Here is a 16,592-nt window from a genome sequence, read left to right as displayed (position 1 = left end):
CTGTTTTATGGCTCCAGTACTGGCACCTCCAGAAGTGCCAGAGCTGCCCGAGATCACCAGGCTGCTCCCACAGGAGAGCACCACGGAAGGCTCTGGGGGGAGAATTCCTTCCAGAGCACACGGAGACTCCTCACAAAGATGTGTTTGTGTTACACTTGAGTCTCAGGAAGGGAACTGCATCTCTGAGTGTGCAAAACCATCTGGGCTGTGAGTTCCCAACCACGGGGTGTAACCAGGGTGACCCACGAGGCTCAAACAGCTGCAGCACCACGGGCACCTCTGGCCCTGCAAACGTGGCTCAGGCTGTGGCTGTTCCTGGCAGTGCAGCACCTTCCTGCTCCTGTTCCCACACGGGACCTGAGCCAGCAGAGCCACCCCGGCCCTGCCGAGCTCGGGGGGTCAGAGCAGCCCCACCCAGCACAGCAACACCTCCTCCTGTGGAGGACACACCAGGATAAACTACCCTTGGTTTAAATCATCAACCTGTCTTTTAAAGGATTTAAAGTTACTGTGTTTCTTCCTCACCACTGCTACCAGTAGTAACCCAAGCTACTCCTCATAAACCTACAGACCTGAGGGGCTCCCAAGGAGCCCAACGTCAGGTGAGAGCCCTTGGAAGGTTCTGAAGGCAAGAGGTGAAGTATCACTGCTGCTTCATTACTGTCAGTAACAGGCAAATCAGTGGGAGAAAAATTGGAGTCCAATTAGAGACTCTCCTCTCCAATTAGGATTGATGGCAAACTGCTCTTGATTGGTTAACACAGCACAGAGAACCCAGCACACAGGGCTGTGCCAGGCAAAACAATAATGGGGGCAATGGGGGAAGCACAGAAGGCAAGCAAGGGTTAAACAGGGTCTCCAGGATCTCAATACAAACATCAATAATGCCAGTGAGGTTGAGAGGGATTTTCCAATTCCCATTCACTTTTCATTCCAGGGCTGGTTAAGCAGTGATGTGCCAAAGGGGAGGAATGGAAGGGAACCATCGAAAAGGAAACACTGTGGGCTTTGGGATGGTAAATGCAGGGAATTAAAGTGGGAAGAGAGGGCACCCAGTGGTGAGCAGAGCAGGGCCATGACCACAGGCACTCAAGGATCTCACTAACTGCAGTTTGTGATGCCACGCTGGGCTTTGCTCCTGACATTTTGATTAGAGCAATTCCCCCAGGCCAGGCAGATCCCCCAGCAAACACCCACCACGCACACGGCTGGTTGGGACACGGAGAGATGGGAATCCCTGGGACTGCTTCAATTGAGCCTCTTGCCACAACTGCTGAAGTCATTGCTTGTAGCTACATTCTGGGAATTAACAACTTATTTTTATCCCCTCCAAGTTATCTTGCTGACAGACATGTACAGGAAGTGAGGGATGAAGACAGTTACTACTATATTGATAAGATTTAATAAAATTCACTGTATGATTATCAATGTCAAAGTTAAGTGGTGCTATGTGGCATCATGTCCCAAAGCCCTCAATGTTCCCTAAGTGGATTCCAGTGGACACGCACGTCTCTGAAGGCAATTTGTACATTAAATCTCTGCAGCTTATCTGCACAATCTATCTGGAGAAATATCAGAAGTGACTCATACCCAAACGAGCATCCCCCTTCCTTACTTCTTAAGCCAAATGGAAAAACATTCTCCTTACAAGAAATTAGTGCAGATAAAACACAGCTCCTTCAAAGGCACACAAATCCCACGTTTAACTTTTGAAATTCTAGAAAGTTTAAAAAGTCAAGTAGCTGTTTAACTACTGAACACAGAATTGGTACCTGTCAAGTCCTCCCTGGAATCTGCAAGATCTCACAGCTCCTGTTCCCCAAGTCAAGCCTTACCTACGTAGGAAGGGAATTTAAAACCCCTTCACACGCCAAAGCTCTCAGATGTTCCTGTAGTACTGCTACTCCTACCAGAGAATTATGTTTAGTGTGCAATTAATTCAGCTTCTTGAAATGCAAGGAGTACCAAGACTCCTGTGCCATAAGGGGACCATATTGCCTGCAACAAAAACATATCTTAGCACAACGCTAAATATTTCTCTCTGCATAAATCTGGAATCCCATCTCCAGGAGCTCAGCCCGGGAGGCACTCGGAGCACCCTGGCACTGCAGCAGCACCCGAGGGGTGGAGGCCAACTGGGGCCACCCCAACCAGAGCTGGCCAGGCCAACCCAGCACAGCAGGGCCAGTCCTTGCCTGGAGCCTACACTGGGAACTCCCCCTTAGGCCCAGCACAAGAAATTACTGGGAGGTCAGACTTCCTTCCCCCATTCCCACAGCTCAATCTCCAAATCCCTTTTCAAACAGCACCAGCAGACCCAGGTACACACACCTGTACTGGGTCATCCCAGCCTGCAGCATCTCATTACAAGCAAAACCAGCCTTTATTAAAAAAATACCAGCTTTTGAATGGAATGCAGATGCTGCTGCTTTGGGAATTACTCAAAGTCTCTTGAATTCTTTCCTTAGAGGCACTGGGAATCTGAAGACAAGCACAAAGCCACTCAATTTAACAACACTGGCACCGTGCCCGGCTCTGGGCACTGACGGGTGTCACCACAAGCAGTTTTCGGACCCCACTCCAGTCCATAATCATTACTGGGCCCACTGTGCTGCTGGAGTGGAGCCCCCCGGGCTCTCCAGTGCCTCCAGCAGGGTTTGATGGATTCCTTCCCTGGGTTCCCAGCCCGTCTCTCTCCAGCTCACAGCCCTGGGATGTCACCCCTGCAGCAGCACATCAGCACCCAGGGCACTGTGTGACACCCAGGGTGTGTGACAGGGTGACACCCCAGCAGTGTGACAGGGTGACACCCAGGCAGTGCCCACCCCCCTGGCCAGGCACTCAGCCCTGGGAGATGATGCTCTTCCCAGAAGGACCCAACAGTGGCAGGCTCTGAATCCCGCTGGGAACAGCGATGTTGTGGGAAAACTGACTTTTACAACATCTTGTCCTGTGATGTTTGTTTAACCAACCAGCTGAAGCACAGGCTTAGCCAGAGTATTTGTCACATCTGATGTGCTCACAAAAAGAATTACATTTCCCTAATTCCATGTGGTTCCAAGAAGTTGTACTGAGAAGCAAAATGTCACCAGTTCACATAATTTGTTATCCAAAGAGGACGTGAGCAATATTCTTATTACTAAATATCCCAGGGATTTTTAATTCTCCGGGCTGGGATAAAAGCTTTCTAAATGTTGACATGCACTTTCACTTGAATTTGAAGATGCATCCACTTAAAAAAAGATTTAGATTGGGTTATAAATGAGTACAAGACTGTTCGATACCCTTTGATCCCTGCTAAAAATGAAATCACAAAACTGAAAACACTTATAAAATCATAGCACTTATTTTCAAAATACATGTAACAGCTTTAAAGAACAAGCTGCACACTGGGCAGTTCATCCAAACTGCTCTGGGTCTGTGCCTTGAGCTGTAACACAATGTACAACCAGAAAAACTTCCACCCCTAGTCTAATAGTTAAAAACCCTGATTTCACATTACATAAAAACTCTATTTTTCTTCATTGAAAACTCCCAGAATTAAAATACTGCAATTGGTCAGAATTGATTCTAAGAAACCAGCAGCTCACATTCCAATGGATTTGCTGTTTCCAAAACAAATGCAGTGTTCTGGAGAGACACTCTGACTGTGCTGCCCTGACAGAGCTCTGCTCCCAGCAGCAAGGAGGGATGCAGTGAACTGGCTTTCCATGGCTGCATCCTCAGCATCTGCTGTGACCCAAATGAACTGTGTGCAAGTGCTGGGCAGGGTGGCACAGCCCCTTGGCTGCTGCTCACACGGCCAACACGGAGCCAGACAACTTTTCCTTGGGTTTCTCCACAAGTCCCTGCAGTCAGCCCGGCCCTGCACTGCCCTGTGCTGTGTGGGGAGGACAAACCCAGGGCAGAAAGGGAGAAGGTACTTGCCTCGTACAACAAACAGCCCAGGGACCAGATATCAGACTTGAAGTTGTAGCCGTTCTCGTGTATTCGCTCCGGGGACATGTAGTAGGGAGTTCCCACTGCAAAACAGACAGACAGACCAGGTTATTGTCCTACAAAGGGACTGTGGCACTTCTCTAAAGGGTCGGGGGGCACAAAGGGCTCATTGGAAGAGATGCATGAAAATGTGGAGACAGATCACGGTGTCAAAGGCATAGGATCAGATACATCATGAGGTACAGAGCCACGGGATGGGGAACGTTAGTGAAAATATCTGTGGTATTTCTGAGGGTTCAGAAAGGTTTTCTTCCCCTTCCAGGCTCCCAAGAACCTCCAGTGTCCCAGGCAGACAGAGCCATGGGACAGGGTCCTGCCTGCACTGAGGTGTGGGGGGATGCCAGGACTCTGCTCGGCCACAGCTCGACTCTGGGACACGACCCTGGTGTTCCCTGGACCTCACACGGGTCACCAGGAACTGCAGCTCAGGGGGCAGGGAACAGCTCCACACAGGGCCAAAACTTTCTGCAAGAACCAAGATAATCATGCCAAACTTTAAAACCCTGCTCCAGCTTGCAGTCACGTCAGAAGCTGGGGGATTTCCAGCTACTTCCACAAGTCTGTATTTTATCAAAAGAAATTTACTGCAGTATTTTGGACAGAAGTTACAGGAAATTATTAATAAATTCCTTACCTCAAAAAGGCTCTTTTTTAAATCCTAAATAAGTTTCAGTTGTGGTACTGAAAATACAAGACATCCTGGCAGTCTCAACTACATCAAATAATCCTCAGATACATCATTTATTAAAACATCCAAGGACTGTATATGCTCTTTTCTCCTGCTTCCCCTTCTTGTCTGTCCCCTGTCAATTTTTTTTTCTTTTGGCATTCCAGTGTATCCTTCTCCTAATTAAAGACCTTTCCCTCACAAGATGGCAAATGTTTAATTTGCCTGTAACATTCAGTTTACAATTTCTCCATTTGAAATGCTGACTGAGACAGCTGGAGGACTAATAAGCAGCTGAAGGATAGTGCTGGAGGTGGAGGGGGAAGAACAGCCACCACCTTCCCCAACGTTCCTGAGGAGGGATCTGCACTGTGGGAAATAAATGAGTTCTGGGGAGAAAGCAACAGCCTTGAGAGGCAAAACCCAACCCCTGCCACCTGCACAGGTGACCCAGCACAGAGCTGGTCATTTATTTGGACCCCCAAGATGTTCAGCAATCAGCTGCCCTGTATGGTGAACTCAGCTCATGCTTTCAGGTCATTAAATAAGAAATTACTCCCCTTTCACTATGAAGGTACCCTAATGAGAAGTTACATTTTTGTGAATTCTATACAAACCACAACAGAGGAAAAATAACGCAGGGAGATTATTTTGTTTCCATGCTGACGAGGAGCAAGTCAGACTGACACAGTCCCAGATCTGGCTGGGTTTAATTGCCAGTGAAAGGCCCCTGTGCATGGAAGAGACCAGAGTTCTGTTAATAATTTTTAACAGACTGCACAGAGTGACTTCCCAGGACACCCAGAGCAGACAGGACTCACTCAAAGAGCCCAACGAGCCTTTCCATGGCTCTGTCCATGTGCACGAGGACACACACGATGGACAGCACAGTAACCCCCACACAGCTGCCAGATCTCTGGGCAAGAACTGACTTGGCTGGGACAGCACTGATTCATCTTCCTGATTAAAAATATGCAGCTGCAGCAGCAGCAGCAGTGACTCATTCCATGAAGTTCCTGGACAGTTTTGGAAGCCTCCACTGAGCACCACTGTGAGACACTTCCCTGCCTGCACCGTCCCTGTGCTGCTGCTCTTCCCACCCCCAGGAGCTCTGGGAGCAGGGCACAGGAGGGAGCAGCAGGGCAGCCCCAGCCCTGCCCCTGAAGTGCCCCCAGGGCCAGTGCCAGGGCTGCTCCCGGGCTCAGTTGTTCCGGTCACTGCGTGACCGCCCCGGAGCAGGAACGGGTGGGGTCTGAGGCCGTGGCAGCCAGGTCTGCTGGGGCAGCACCACTGTCGTTTTAGATAATGCCTGGGCTAGATAATGCCTGGTTTAGATCAGCCTGAACCCCCATGGAGGCTGGCAGGGCTGGGTTTGTGCCACGGCTCAGTGCCCTCCTGCCCAGCCGGGCATTAATCTGCTCCACTCCATCCACTCCATCCCTGGCTCTGGAGCTCTCCACGCCTGAGCTCCTTTCCTGGAGTCCACCCACCACATTTACCTGCCATTACTGGAGCCTTGGCAGCAAATGTACAAACAAGCAGGGCCCTGCGTCTCAAAACTGATGCATTAATTTTTAAATAACTGTCATGATAAAAGACTGACAAGCCCAATTCTCTTTATGGCCTGTCCAGCATTACGTGGGAATCTCCCGTAATGAGCCTCTTCTAGAAAACTGCACAAGGCTTCCAGTGCAATCAGCCAGGGCTCACCATTGCATCCCATTAGTCAATTTGACAGGAACAGTCTAATCGGAGACTGTTCATCAGAAACTTTCTTTGGCATTTGCCCTGCTGGAAACACAAAATATTGTTCCCATTCACTATCACTCACCAGGTGGCAGAGCAATGCCTTTGAAGCCATAAAGGCTGCCAAACCATAGGGAAGGTTATGGCTAAGTGAGGAGCTTCCTGCTCTGCTCCTGAGAGTTGAAACCCTTCACTTGACCATGAGCCACTTGAGCTGTGCCAGAGCATCCCTGCTCCCCCCACACTGCCCGGGTGCAGCCACAACACCACAGCAACAAACAGCACTAAGATATACTTTAAATTCCTTCATATCTCAGTGTGAGGTGCCCCCAGGAGTTGTTTCAAGGGGGAAAACAAACAAACAAACAAAAAAGCAGATGAAATCTACTTCTTCTTAGAAAAAAACAATAAATATTTTGAGCATAATATTGCAGCTGTTGTTACCAGACCTGTTGCCTTAAGGCTCTCTAATTTTTTTTCTTGTTAGTATTTAATCACACAACCCTACTTAAGTCCTTATAGTTTTGTGGTTTGGTTGTTTTGGGTTTATTTGTTTAGTTGGCTTTTACATGTATGTAAAAATACCTACAGAAATTCTGCATCTACCTTTTTTTCCACAAATACTGTACTCAAGGCTCAGACCAAAAGGCTAAAACTCCTCAAAATCCCCACAATATTGGCTGTTGACGTTTTCAGTGGATTTCTTGTGTCCCTTTTTTCTAACCAAGCCCTGTTTGCCAGCCCCTCCAAGCCCTGGGATTTTGTTTCAGATGGCAAAGTGACTTGGCAAGCAAAGGAAAGAAAAAAGGCAAGGCAAATAGCCCATTTATGAGAGAGCTCCTCAGTCAGTCCCTGCACACCCTCCCATCCAGAAGGGACGGGTAACACCCCGCGGACCCCCATCCATGGCTGTTGGCATGTTCTGAGCTGGGAAGCTTTGACTTATGTGCAGCCCCCAAAAGGAAAATCTGCTCTAAGTATATTCTTGTCCAAGAATAAATAATAAATCATCTGCTCCAAAATAAGACTATTCTGTGTAAAATCGGTTTCTTTCGGGTTTTTTTCTGTTTTTTTGGTTTTTTCCCCCTCTCGTTTCTTTAAAATGTAAAGCCAGTCAGAAGCTTTGGATAATGCCAAGTTTATTTGGCTAAAAATGGGCATTATACCAGTTCTCAATAAAGTTATCCATTCTAATATTAATGGAAACTCTCTGTATTTAATAAAGTTAAGTTTTCCAAAGTCTAAAATTAGGGAAGGAAGGACTGTAAGCCACCATGTTGTAACAACCAGTAGTAAAATTCACCTTAGCTACACCCATTACCTCTAAAACGTGAATTTGCTGGCAAGGCTTGTGCAGGAAGAGCTCTCCCCTGTGGAAAACTCTCTCCTGTCTGCTCCCCAGGGAAAGGGAGAGCACAGCCGAGGGGGCTCCCTGGGAACTCCCACACACCTCCTGCCCCAGCTGGTTCCTTCTGCCTCTCCCAACACCAGGGGAAGCTGGAGGTGCCCACGCTTCCCCTCTGGCAGGTCTGCCCATGGAGGTTTTCCCGGGGCCAGGGCTCTCCCCGCCCCACGTCCCGGCGCTGCTCCCGCGGATCCGCGCGCTCCGAGCCCGGCGCTCGCCGGCGTCTCACAAGCTGTGTACAGGCAAATCTTTCATTTTTCTTTCATTACCCCGGCATGTACTGTCACTTAATTTTTATGTATGCAATCCTTCCTGACAAATATGATCTGCTGCCTGGTAATTCATGTGACGTTCATTCTGTTCCTTGCTCTAATTACGGCTCCCGTTCCCGCCGCGGCGCTGCCGAGCCGCCGCTACACCTGTCAGCCGGGTCGGGGCTGCCTGATGCCCTTTGTGCCAGCCTGATGTGAGCACACACAGCCAAAGGAAGAAATGAGATGAATATATTTGCATAAGCTGCACGCTGAATTCATGGGTCAGCAGCCAGGGAAGTGACGGCTCGGGGCGGTTGCCAGGGCAACGTGGGCTGGGAAGTGCCCGCTCGGCCTGGGCCGGGCACCGCCGGGCGCGGGCTCAGCATCACAGCACCCAAAGGATGGCTTCACTGCACCAAACCAGGACCATTCCTGCTGCTGCAAAACCTGCACCTCTGGCAAATCACCAAAAATAAAGGAAGAAGCTTCAAGTCTGCAAATTCCGTGACTGTTGAAATGTTCTTTTTTGCACGGCTCCAGGAATCTCTGGGAATGGTGGCGTGTCCACCCCTCTCCAGCCTCAGTGCCTCTCCCTCCGTGTTCTGCACCCCAGTCACCTGTTTCCAGGGCACCGTGATGTGAGGGAAGGCACAAGGGGCTGAGCTCTCCCTACTCGAGCTTCCTCAATTAAGAGAGAGCAGCCCTGCTAAAGGTCACGAGCTTGGCTTACATGTGCAGCCAGTTTCCAAGCCCCAATTTATTCTTATTAATATAATAAGTGCAGCAGTCAAACTAGATAAGATCATATAATTAGACATGATCATATTTTGGCCTGTTCGGGTGATGTGATTGTAACTTTCTGTGAAAAGGATTTATTTTCATCTATTAAGCACAGTGGGGATATATCCTAGGACAGCTTTTGATGCAAAGGGAAATCTGAAATCTCCTATTTTATGCCAGTAAACTGTAGAAATGCTCCTATTTTTTTAAGCACACGCAAAGCAAGGCAGGAATCTTCCTTCCTTGCACACTGAGAAGCCCAGTTCTGGTCAGTGTTATCAGTGAGGTTTGTACACATCCAAGAGAGGATCAGCAAGACTCACACTCAGTGGAGGAAACTGCACAAAACAAAGAGTGAAACAAATGTCGTGTGTTCCAAAATCAACCGAGAGAGGTAAATGTAAAAGAGCTTAAATACTGCACCAGAAGCCAAAGTTCCCTCATTGCTCTAACACGGAAGAGCCTTTGGGACCCATTAATAAAAACGGAAAATCACCTCTTAGAGGTTACAGACACAATTAGGAAATACTTAAACAATGAACTGTATATACTATGGAATTTTCTGTAGCACTGGAATTAATGCTAATGGTAAAAATGAGGGAGACAACTTTGAGCTACGTGGAAGACATGAAGAAAGCTTGGACCTTTAAAGCCTAAGCTGAATTTCAAGTGCAGTCCCTTTTTGGAACAGATGAACCATGAGGGCTTTGAACACCTCACCCACCTCAGACAGTCACAGCCCCGGTCAGGGGCTGTTAAAGGTGGTGGTGTGACATTTAATTCCAGCAAGCACAGTGCAGGCAAACACGATATTTAGAGTGGAAAAGCTGCATTTGTTACATTTGCTAAAAATCACAGGCTTACCAGGCCAGACCTTCCAGAAAAAAATAACAAGCGAAGCTTTAAAACAGAAGATACCTATTAATGCCTATGAAGAGCATTTGGAATGCACATCACTGGAGATCCAGGATCCACTGAATCACACTTCTGTCACCGTCAGAGGACAGACACCACTGCTTTTGAACATCACAGCTGACAACTGCACGGCAGGGCTTGCTTAACAAGTACCAGCTTACCTAAGGAATGTGCTGCAGTGGTTTTAGAACTAAAAAACCGGCCTAATCCAAGATCTCCCAGCTTCACCACCCCTGTGGCTGTTATAAACACGTTGGCTGGTTTTATGTCTGCAAGAAGAAAAAGGTAAAAGGTCAAAGCCACAAAAGGTTATTTGGTTCTAATACTGCAATAGAAGCATCGCCTGCAGCACTCGCTGTACAAAGGGGCTCGAGCAGAACCGTGTTCCTTTAGAGCTTTGATAGGCTCAATCTTCCAAGGCTTCAAGCTCTGCACAGACACGAAAATCAGAGTGTACTTCCCAGCACACGAGAAATACCAATGAGGGAAAATGTAGGAAACAGCTCAACAGAACAGAGGCAACCTCTAACTGCTGGAAATCAAAGCAATAAGCCCGGTTCTCTTTGGGAATGCTCATTTTCCACAGGAAACTGTACTGCCCACCACCATCCCCTCATGCAAAGGCTAATTGCTGTTCCACATATGCATAAATTCTGGGCTCTGTGCAGCCCAGTTGGTTCATGGAGTGCAGAAATCTCTAGAACCCCAGTTTCCCAAGCAGGAACATCAGGACTGAGTTAGAGGCTCTCTCCTCACGTGAGAGGCTCCACATTTCAGCCACCAATTACAGACCTAATTCAGGTGCAACTGATAAACTGCATCAGGGGATGCATAAAGGAGCAAAAATGATATCACAATGCTGAAAAATACAGTGAAGAATTCACTCCTGCAAAGGAGCAAGGAAATAACAAGCAGCAGAGATTGGTGCCTTTTGGGATATTTGCATTTCCTGAGTCCAGTCCTTCACAAAGCACTTCACTGACTCTGAAAGCACCAATGTAATTTTTGGATAGAGCTCAAAGTTATGAGGCATTCTAAGACAAGGAATTCAAAAATAATTAATGAAAATAGAGAACAGGTTATGAAAGTGTGGGACATATTTGTATTAATATTTCAGAAAAGCCTGCGAGACAGGAAAACTCTTCTCAACTCTCTAAGGTCACAGCTAATATAATGAAGACTATTTCTTAAGAGTTCACTGTATCCAGGAGTCTCAGCATTTTATTTCTGACACTTTTCTAATGGCAAGTTTGACACTTCTACTTAATATCAGTGTCTGGAATACAAAGCAGCTCATCTCCCTAATACCACGCTCACTCCGGCCTGACTCCTCTAACAATGAGGCAGAGCCAGAAGGAGGGATCCATCTCCAGCTCCAGCCTCTCCAAACACACATTGGCTGAACATCAGCATAATTGTTTTTGAATGCAGGCGCTTACTAATTGGAACATTATATCATTATTCAGTGAAAAGAGACTGAATTAATGTTACCTCTGTGCATCACCCTGCGGGAGTGCATGTGTTCCACTGCACTGCATAACTGCACAAAATATTTCCACACCGTCCTTTCCGGGATTAACCGTTTCTGCTTTTTAAAATACTGTGGGAGGAAATAAATAAAAGATCAGTGAAAAAGCAACACATTTGACTCGTTCCTGGAATTGTGGGAGTCAGCTGCAGGTTGCTCGTGTCTTCCAGATCTGCACCTGCAAGACTTTTCTTCTGATTAGCTTTCAGCTCCTCCTCCCTGTATGGAAACTTCGATGCAGTTCACTAATTAACAACTATTATGAAAAATACGCTTAAATAGGTTTGACATTTTTGAATGGACACAATTAGGATTAGCATTAATCTCCTTAATTACCTTGTAAAACATATTTAATGCCTCAAAACAACAAATGTCTCAAATATTTTGCCTTAAGAAACAAAAGACCATTAAAAAAACCCTTGTAAACATTCATTCTTGCATCGTCTATTAACAAGGACAAGGAAATCTGCTTCCCTTTTTTAAAAGATGGCCAGAGCATCAATAAAGTATCTGTGTTTCTTCTGTGATCAGGTAGAGTAATATATTCTATTTTATGCATAATAGGAATACTAAATGAACTGCACTCTCTCCAGTGAGCAGAGAGACACCCCTGATCAGGAGCCACAGATGTGGAGAAAGGCCCTTTTGTGGGTGTTTAGGCAGTGCCCAGCACAGGTTCCATGGACCTCTGGCTGCCTGAGCCTCCCAAAATAAGGGGAATTGTAATGACACAGCAGGGAGAGCAGTGTGGTGCTGCACCTCTGCAACACTGAAGTTGTTGTCAACTTCTGACAGGAATAAATGACCAGCTGCACACCCAGGGAAGGGCAGACACTGCAGACCTTCAGCTGCTCCCTCCCCTCCAGCAGAGCACGGGCTCTGCCAAGGCACCCCAGACCTGCAGGCTTTGGGTGCTGGGCCCTGACTGCTCCTGGCTCCCTCCTGGGCTGGATGCTGAGCCACCCTTCCACCACAGCACTGACAAACACACTCACAACACCCCTCCAGAGGCTCCAGACTGACCCCCGTGCTCTGTCACACACGGTGGCCCTGGATAACGCCTCTGGAATGCTGCACACCCTCCTGGCTCACACAGCTGCCCTTCTGCACCGTGCCCGTGAGAGTTCCCATCTGCAGGAGAGCAAAGGAAGGAACTGTTTGCTGCCCCTTGCTGCAGCTCGTGCTTTTCCCTCCCAGCACTGACATCTGATGTCCGTTGTCACATTTTCCATTTCATGTGAAATGCTGTTACTGGTTCGTGTTTGACTCCAGGAATGGCAAATTTCCCTTTGCAGATCAGCTGTGAAGGGGCACGACCGTGCAATTCCCCAGGCAGCAAATCTGACAGATTGCAACAGTTCCAACCCAAAACTTGAGAGAGAGCACAGGGAATTACAGAGGGTGAGGGAGGAAGTGTTATATACACAATAAAATTATTTAATTCTCAATAAAGTATTTAAGAGTGGATATGCAAAGACCACAAGTGATAATTTTCTAAATGTCATGTCCAATAAGGTTTGCCTGACATTTACAAGGAAGTCCCAACTCTCAGGTGGGTTTTCCTGCAGCTCTACATCCTCATAAATAATGCAGGCACCAGGGCGTGACAGAGACAGCCCTGGCTTTATCACCCTCACACCTCCAGTGTTGTCACTGCTGTTCCAGGGAAAATCCTCCATCAGCTGCAGCTCCCCAGGGAGGGCTGGGGGTGACTGCAAACCCCACTGCTGCAGTGGAGCTATGCTGACAAGGAGGCTTTTGTTCCCTCCTGGATTTAGGGTTTGGTCATTTTTCACATCTTAAAAAAAAACCAACCAAAAACAACCAAAAAAAATGGAATTCCCAGATTTACACCAATGGAAACACTTCATTTCTATGACCTTGAAAAAAACAAATGCATGTTCTTCGTGCCTGAAATACAGAGAGAACACGGAGCAGCCAGGCAGCACTGACAGGCAGCACAGTCCAGTGCTGGGCAAGGCACCAAACCAAGAACCTTCCAATGATGCTTTGGAAAATGTAACTCCTGTTAGAATGACACACAAAGCAATTTTAAAAAATTAAATAGCCAAAGGACAAATAGACAAATGAACATATTTGTCAGTAAGGGATGTTTTAAACTAAAAACTGCAGATGACAAAAAAATGCAAATATTTTATATCATGAAATGATATATAACTTTTTATAAGCTGAGACTTAAAAATCAAGCAGGACTCTTGCACGGCCCAGGATGGTCAGGCACAGCCCCAACTCCTGCTCTCACAATCCTCTTTTCCCACCTGTAACCACCACAACAAAAGGCCTGAGAGGAGCTGCAAGTTTCTCCAGGTCTGGAGGGAAAAGGGTGAAATGCAGAAGGCGGCACAAGGGAACAGTGAGAGCTGCAGCCCCAGCGAGCTCTGCGGGGGCACAGGGGCAGCTCTGCCCCCACCCCTCGGGTTGGGACACATCCCAGCCCCTCCCCTGCTGAGGCTGGATCTGGGATTTTGGGGCTCTCCCCAGCGACTCTGCCAACTGCCTGTTCCCAGCTCGCCCGCCCGGGGCTCTCCCGGGAGACGGAGCAGATTTTCCCGGATCCTGCAAATTTAGCCGTTGACTATGGACTGAGTGGTAACTTGTTTGACAGCCTCTGGCCTAGTGCCTCATGGCTCTGCTGGCAAAGAAAACAAATCTGTTAATAAGATATTTTAACTGTGACAACAAGGAGGAGGAGAACTTTCCAAACATTCATTTATGATAATTACAGAATAATGATGGCAAAAAACAGGTAAAACATGGAGAGAAGGTTGAGAGTGCTAACAAACATGATATAACACATCTGTTCTCACAAGGGATGTATGTCTAAAGATTAACATGTCAAAGAAAATATAAAAGCAGGTGGTAACAGCTTAACTAAAGCTGGTTTGCAGCAATACAAGTATTCCTAAGAGCAACATAAAAGAAGAACAAGTACTTGAAACATTTTCTCAAACCCAAATCCCCATTGCATAGAAAGTCAATACACTTCCTTGAATGTCTTCAGAGTGGCAGACAGACAATGTGAACACTGAACCCAACAGTAATTAAATGTCCCCATCAATCACAGGCTGAGGAAATCAACCCTGCCAAAGGCACACATGTCCCACCAAACCACAGATCCTCACTCCCCTCTGAGCTCTGCCCACGAGCTCATGGCTCGGCCTGGGGGATTTAAAATGCCCCCAGACACTGGTTCAGGTCTGGAAACACCCCCTGGGTGTGCAAAGCTGCAGGAGGAGAACAGAAGTGTTCCCAGCCCAGCTGTGCTGCCCCCAGCCCACGTGTGCCTGGTCCTGGGTGTCTGTGGCACCTTGGCATGGACACATCCCTACCTTAATCATCTGGGAGAGGTCTCCAGCATCAGCCAGCTCCAGGACAATGTTCAGCTCGTTGTCTTCGATGAAAGAGTCCAAATACTTGATGATGTTGGGGTGGTTGAGTTGCTGCAGGTGGAGGGAATGCAGGAACACTCACAGTGCTGGAGCAGTGACAGCTCCAGACACAACAGTTGTCCCAGTGAGCACAGCTCAGAGCAGGGACAGCCACACAGCTCTGAGTCACCACACACAAACACCCCCCAAGAAACAGCATTTCTCACCAGCACAGCATAAGAAAAGTGTCTTGAGTAAAGAGCAACTCGACCCCAACAGTGTGACACAACCCCTTCTATTGCAAACTTGCAGAACATTTAAAAACAGTGTCCTGAAAGAAGTCTTGTTAAGCAATAACTGATTTTTTTCTCCCCTATTAAATATAAACAAACCCCAAATGTTGATTACAGTATTCCTCGGGGTCTCTTTGCCCCTTAAAAGAACAAAATTACACTAAAACTCTGACAGAGGAAAATAGTGCACAAATTGCACACACCAGCTTATTTTTCTGATTATTTATGCTTCTATAAGCTTATATATTTATAAGCTTTATTTGCCAACCTGAAAACAATTTTTTTCTCAAAACAAACAAACAAAAAACCTGGAAAAAGTCATGAAAATCCTTACCTTCAGGAGGTCAATTTCCTTAATGCAATCTTGCCTAGCCTTGGCATCCATCATTTCAAAAATCTTCAAAGACAAAAACACACAAGATAAAAATGAAACAACAACAAGAAAAGTACTTTATACTTTAACAAGCAGTTGGTCTTTCCTTCCCCAATTTGTATATCCTCTACAGTAATGAGCATTCACACAATCCCCAGATCAAATAAAGATCAATGTTTTCTTTATTTTGAAACCACTACAGGGCTAACATTGGGGCAAAACTATTTTTAGAACCTGTAGGCAATGCTCTAAGCAGCCCAGAAAATAAAGACACCAGTTTGTGAATTTACTGTAGAGATTTTTGTTGCTTTAGTCACTATTAATTTCATATCGAAAATAAAAGACAAAATGTTTACTTTTCTCTTTTTAACAGATACAGCCTCCACTAATTTCTCTGTAATAATTAACAATAACATTGAGCATTAATAATCATTTTGTAATAGTCAGAGAGTGAGTCACTAGAAATGAAAGTTTAGAGGGTCTGTTCAAGGATTAAAGGGAAATCTCCTCAGACAAAATGCTAGTCTGGACACTGCCCAATACTTTCAGTCAAGTTACAAATCTACACTGCTGGCAACTAAGTTTTTTAGAAATTCTTTTAAAATTCCACGAGCAGGCTCAAGCACTGTTCCTCTCGTGCCCCGTGTTCCCATGGTGAGCTGTGTCACCATGGCAGGATCCCCACAGGCCAGAGGGCCTCCTTCTTTCACACACATTTAACTACAATCTCACTTGGTAAATAACTTTATATATTCAATTTAAAATCTATTTACTTTATAAAGAGGTGAAATTTAAAATAAACATGAAATTGCACTACTGCTACATAATTCTGGTTTGGAAACAGAAGGCCCCTCCGGGGTGCAGAGGGATAAGGACCCTGCAGAGCAGTTCTCTGGCTCCAAGTGATCTGGGCAGGTCCTTAAACATTCCCACCCTGCTCCAAGCAGCAGGGCTGTGAACTGAGGTGCTCACCTGCACTTTCTTTAACGCCACAGGCTTCCTGTCCAGCAGACACGTGGCTCTGTAGACTTCGCTGAACTGGCCTCGCCCGATCTTCTTCTCCACCTGGAAGTCTGCCAGGGTGCAGCGGTACGGGAACGCCGTCAGCTGCCTCTGCGGGGCCAAGGGAGCTGCTCAGGGGCTGCAGGGGGCTGCACACCTCCTGATCCCACTGATGGGCACAGGGAACATGGGCTGGACACCTCCTGATCCCACTGATGGTCAATGGAACCTGGGCTGGACA

The 16,592-nt window shown here is 46.9% G+C and overlaps 1 protein-coding gene across 2 annotated transcripts in view; it reads right to left on the bottom strand.

Annotated features, from left to right (window-relative positions):
- The window catches only part of NEK6 (NIMA related kinase 6), a 48,155-nt gene that overhangs the window by 5,400 nt on the left and 26,163 nt on the right, over window positions 1-16,592 (bottom strand). For both annotated transcript variants that reach the window (XM_027688090.1, XM_027688092.1), the window contains 6 exons: window positions 16,322-16,462; window positions 15,311-15,373; window positions 14,645-14,755; window positions 11,258-11,366; window positions 9,928-10,035; window positions 3,928-4,022 (listed from right to left, as the gene is read on the bottom strand). In XM_027688090.1, the coding sequence (XP_027543891.1) occupies window positions 3,928-4,022; window positions 9,928-10,035; window positions 11,258-11,366; window positions 14,645-14,755; window positions 15,311-15,373; window positions 16,322-16,462 (627 nt within the window). The remainder of the gene's footprint in view (window positions 1-3,927; window positions 4,023-9,927; window positions 10,036-11,257; window positions 11,367-14,644; window positions 14,756-15,310; window positions 15,374-16,321; window positions 16,463-16,592) is intronic.

Source organism: Neopelma chrysocephalum, unplaced genomic scaffold (genome assembly GCF_003984885.1).
Source record: "Neopelma chrysocephalum unplaced genomic scaffold, ASM398488v2 Primary Assembly neopelma1_74, whole genome shotgun sequence".
NCBI classification, from domain to species: domain Eukaryota; kingdom Metazoa; phylum Chordata; class Aves; order Passeriformes; family Pipridae; genus Neopelma; species Neopelma chrysocephalum.
The sequence above is the reverse complement of the archived record's forward strand: the minus strand, read 5'-3'. Positions and strand labels throughout refer to the sequence as shown.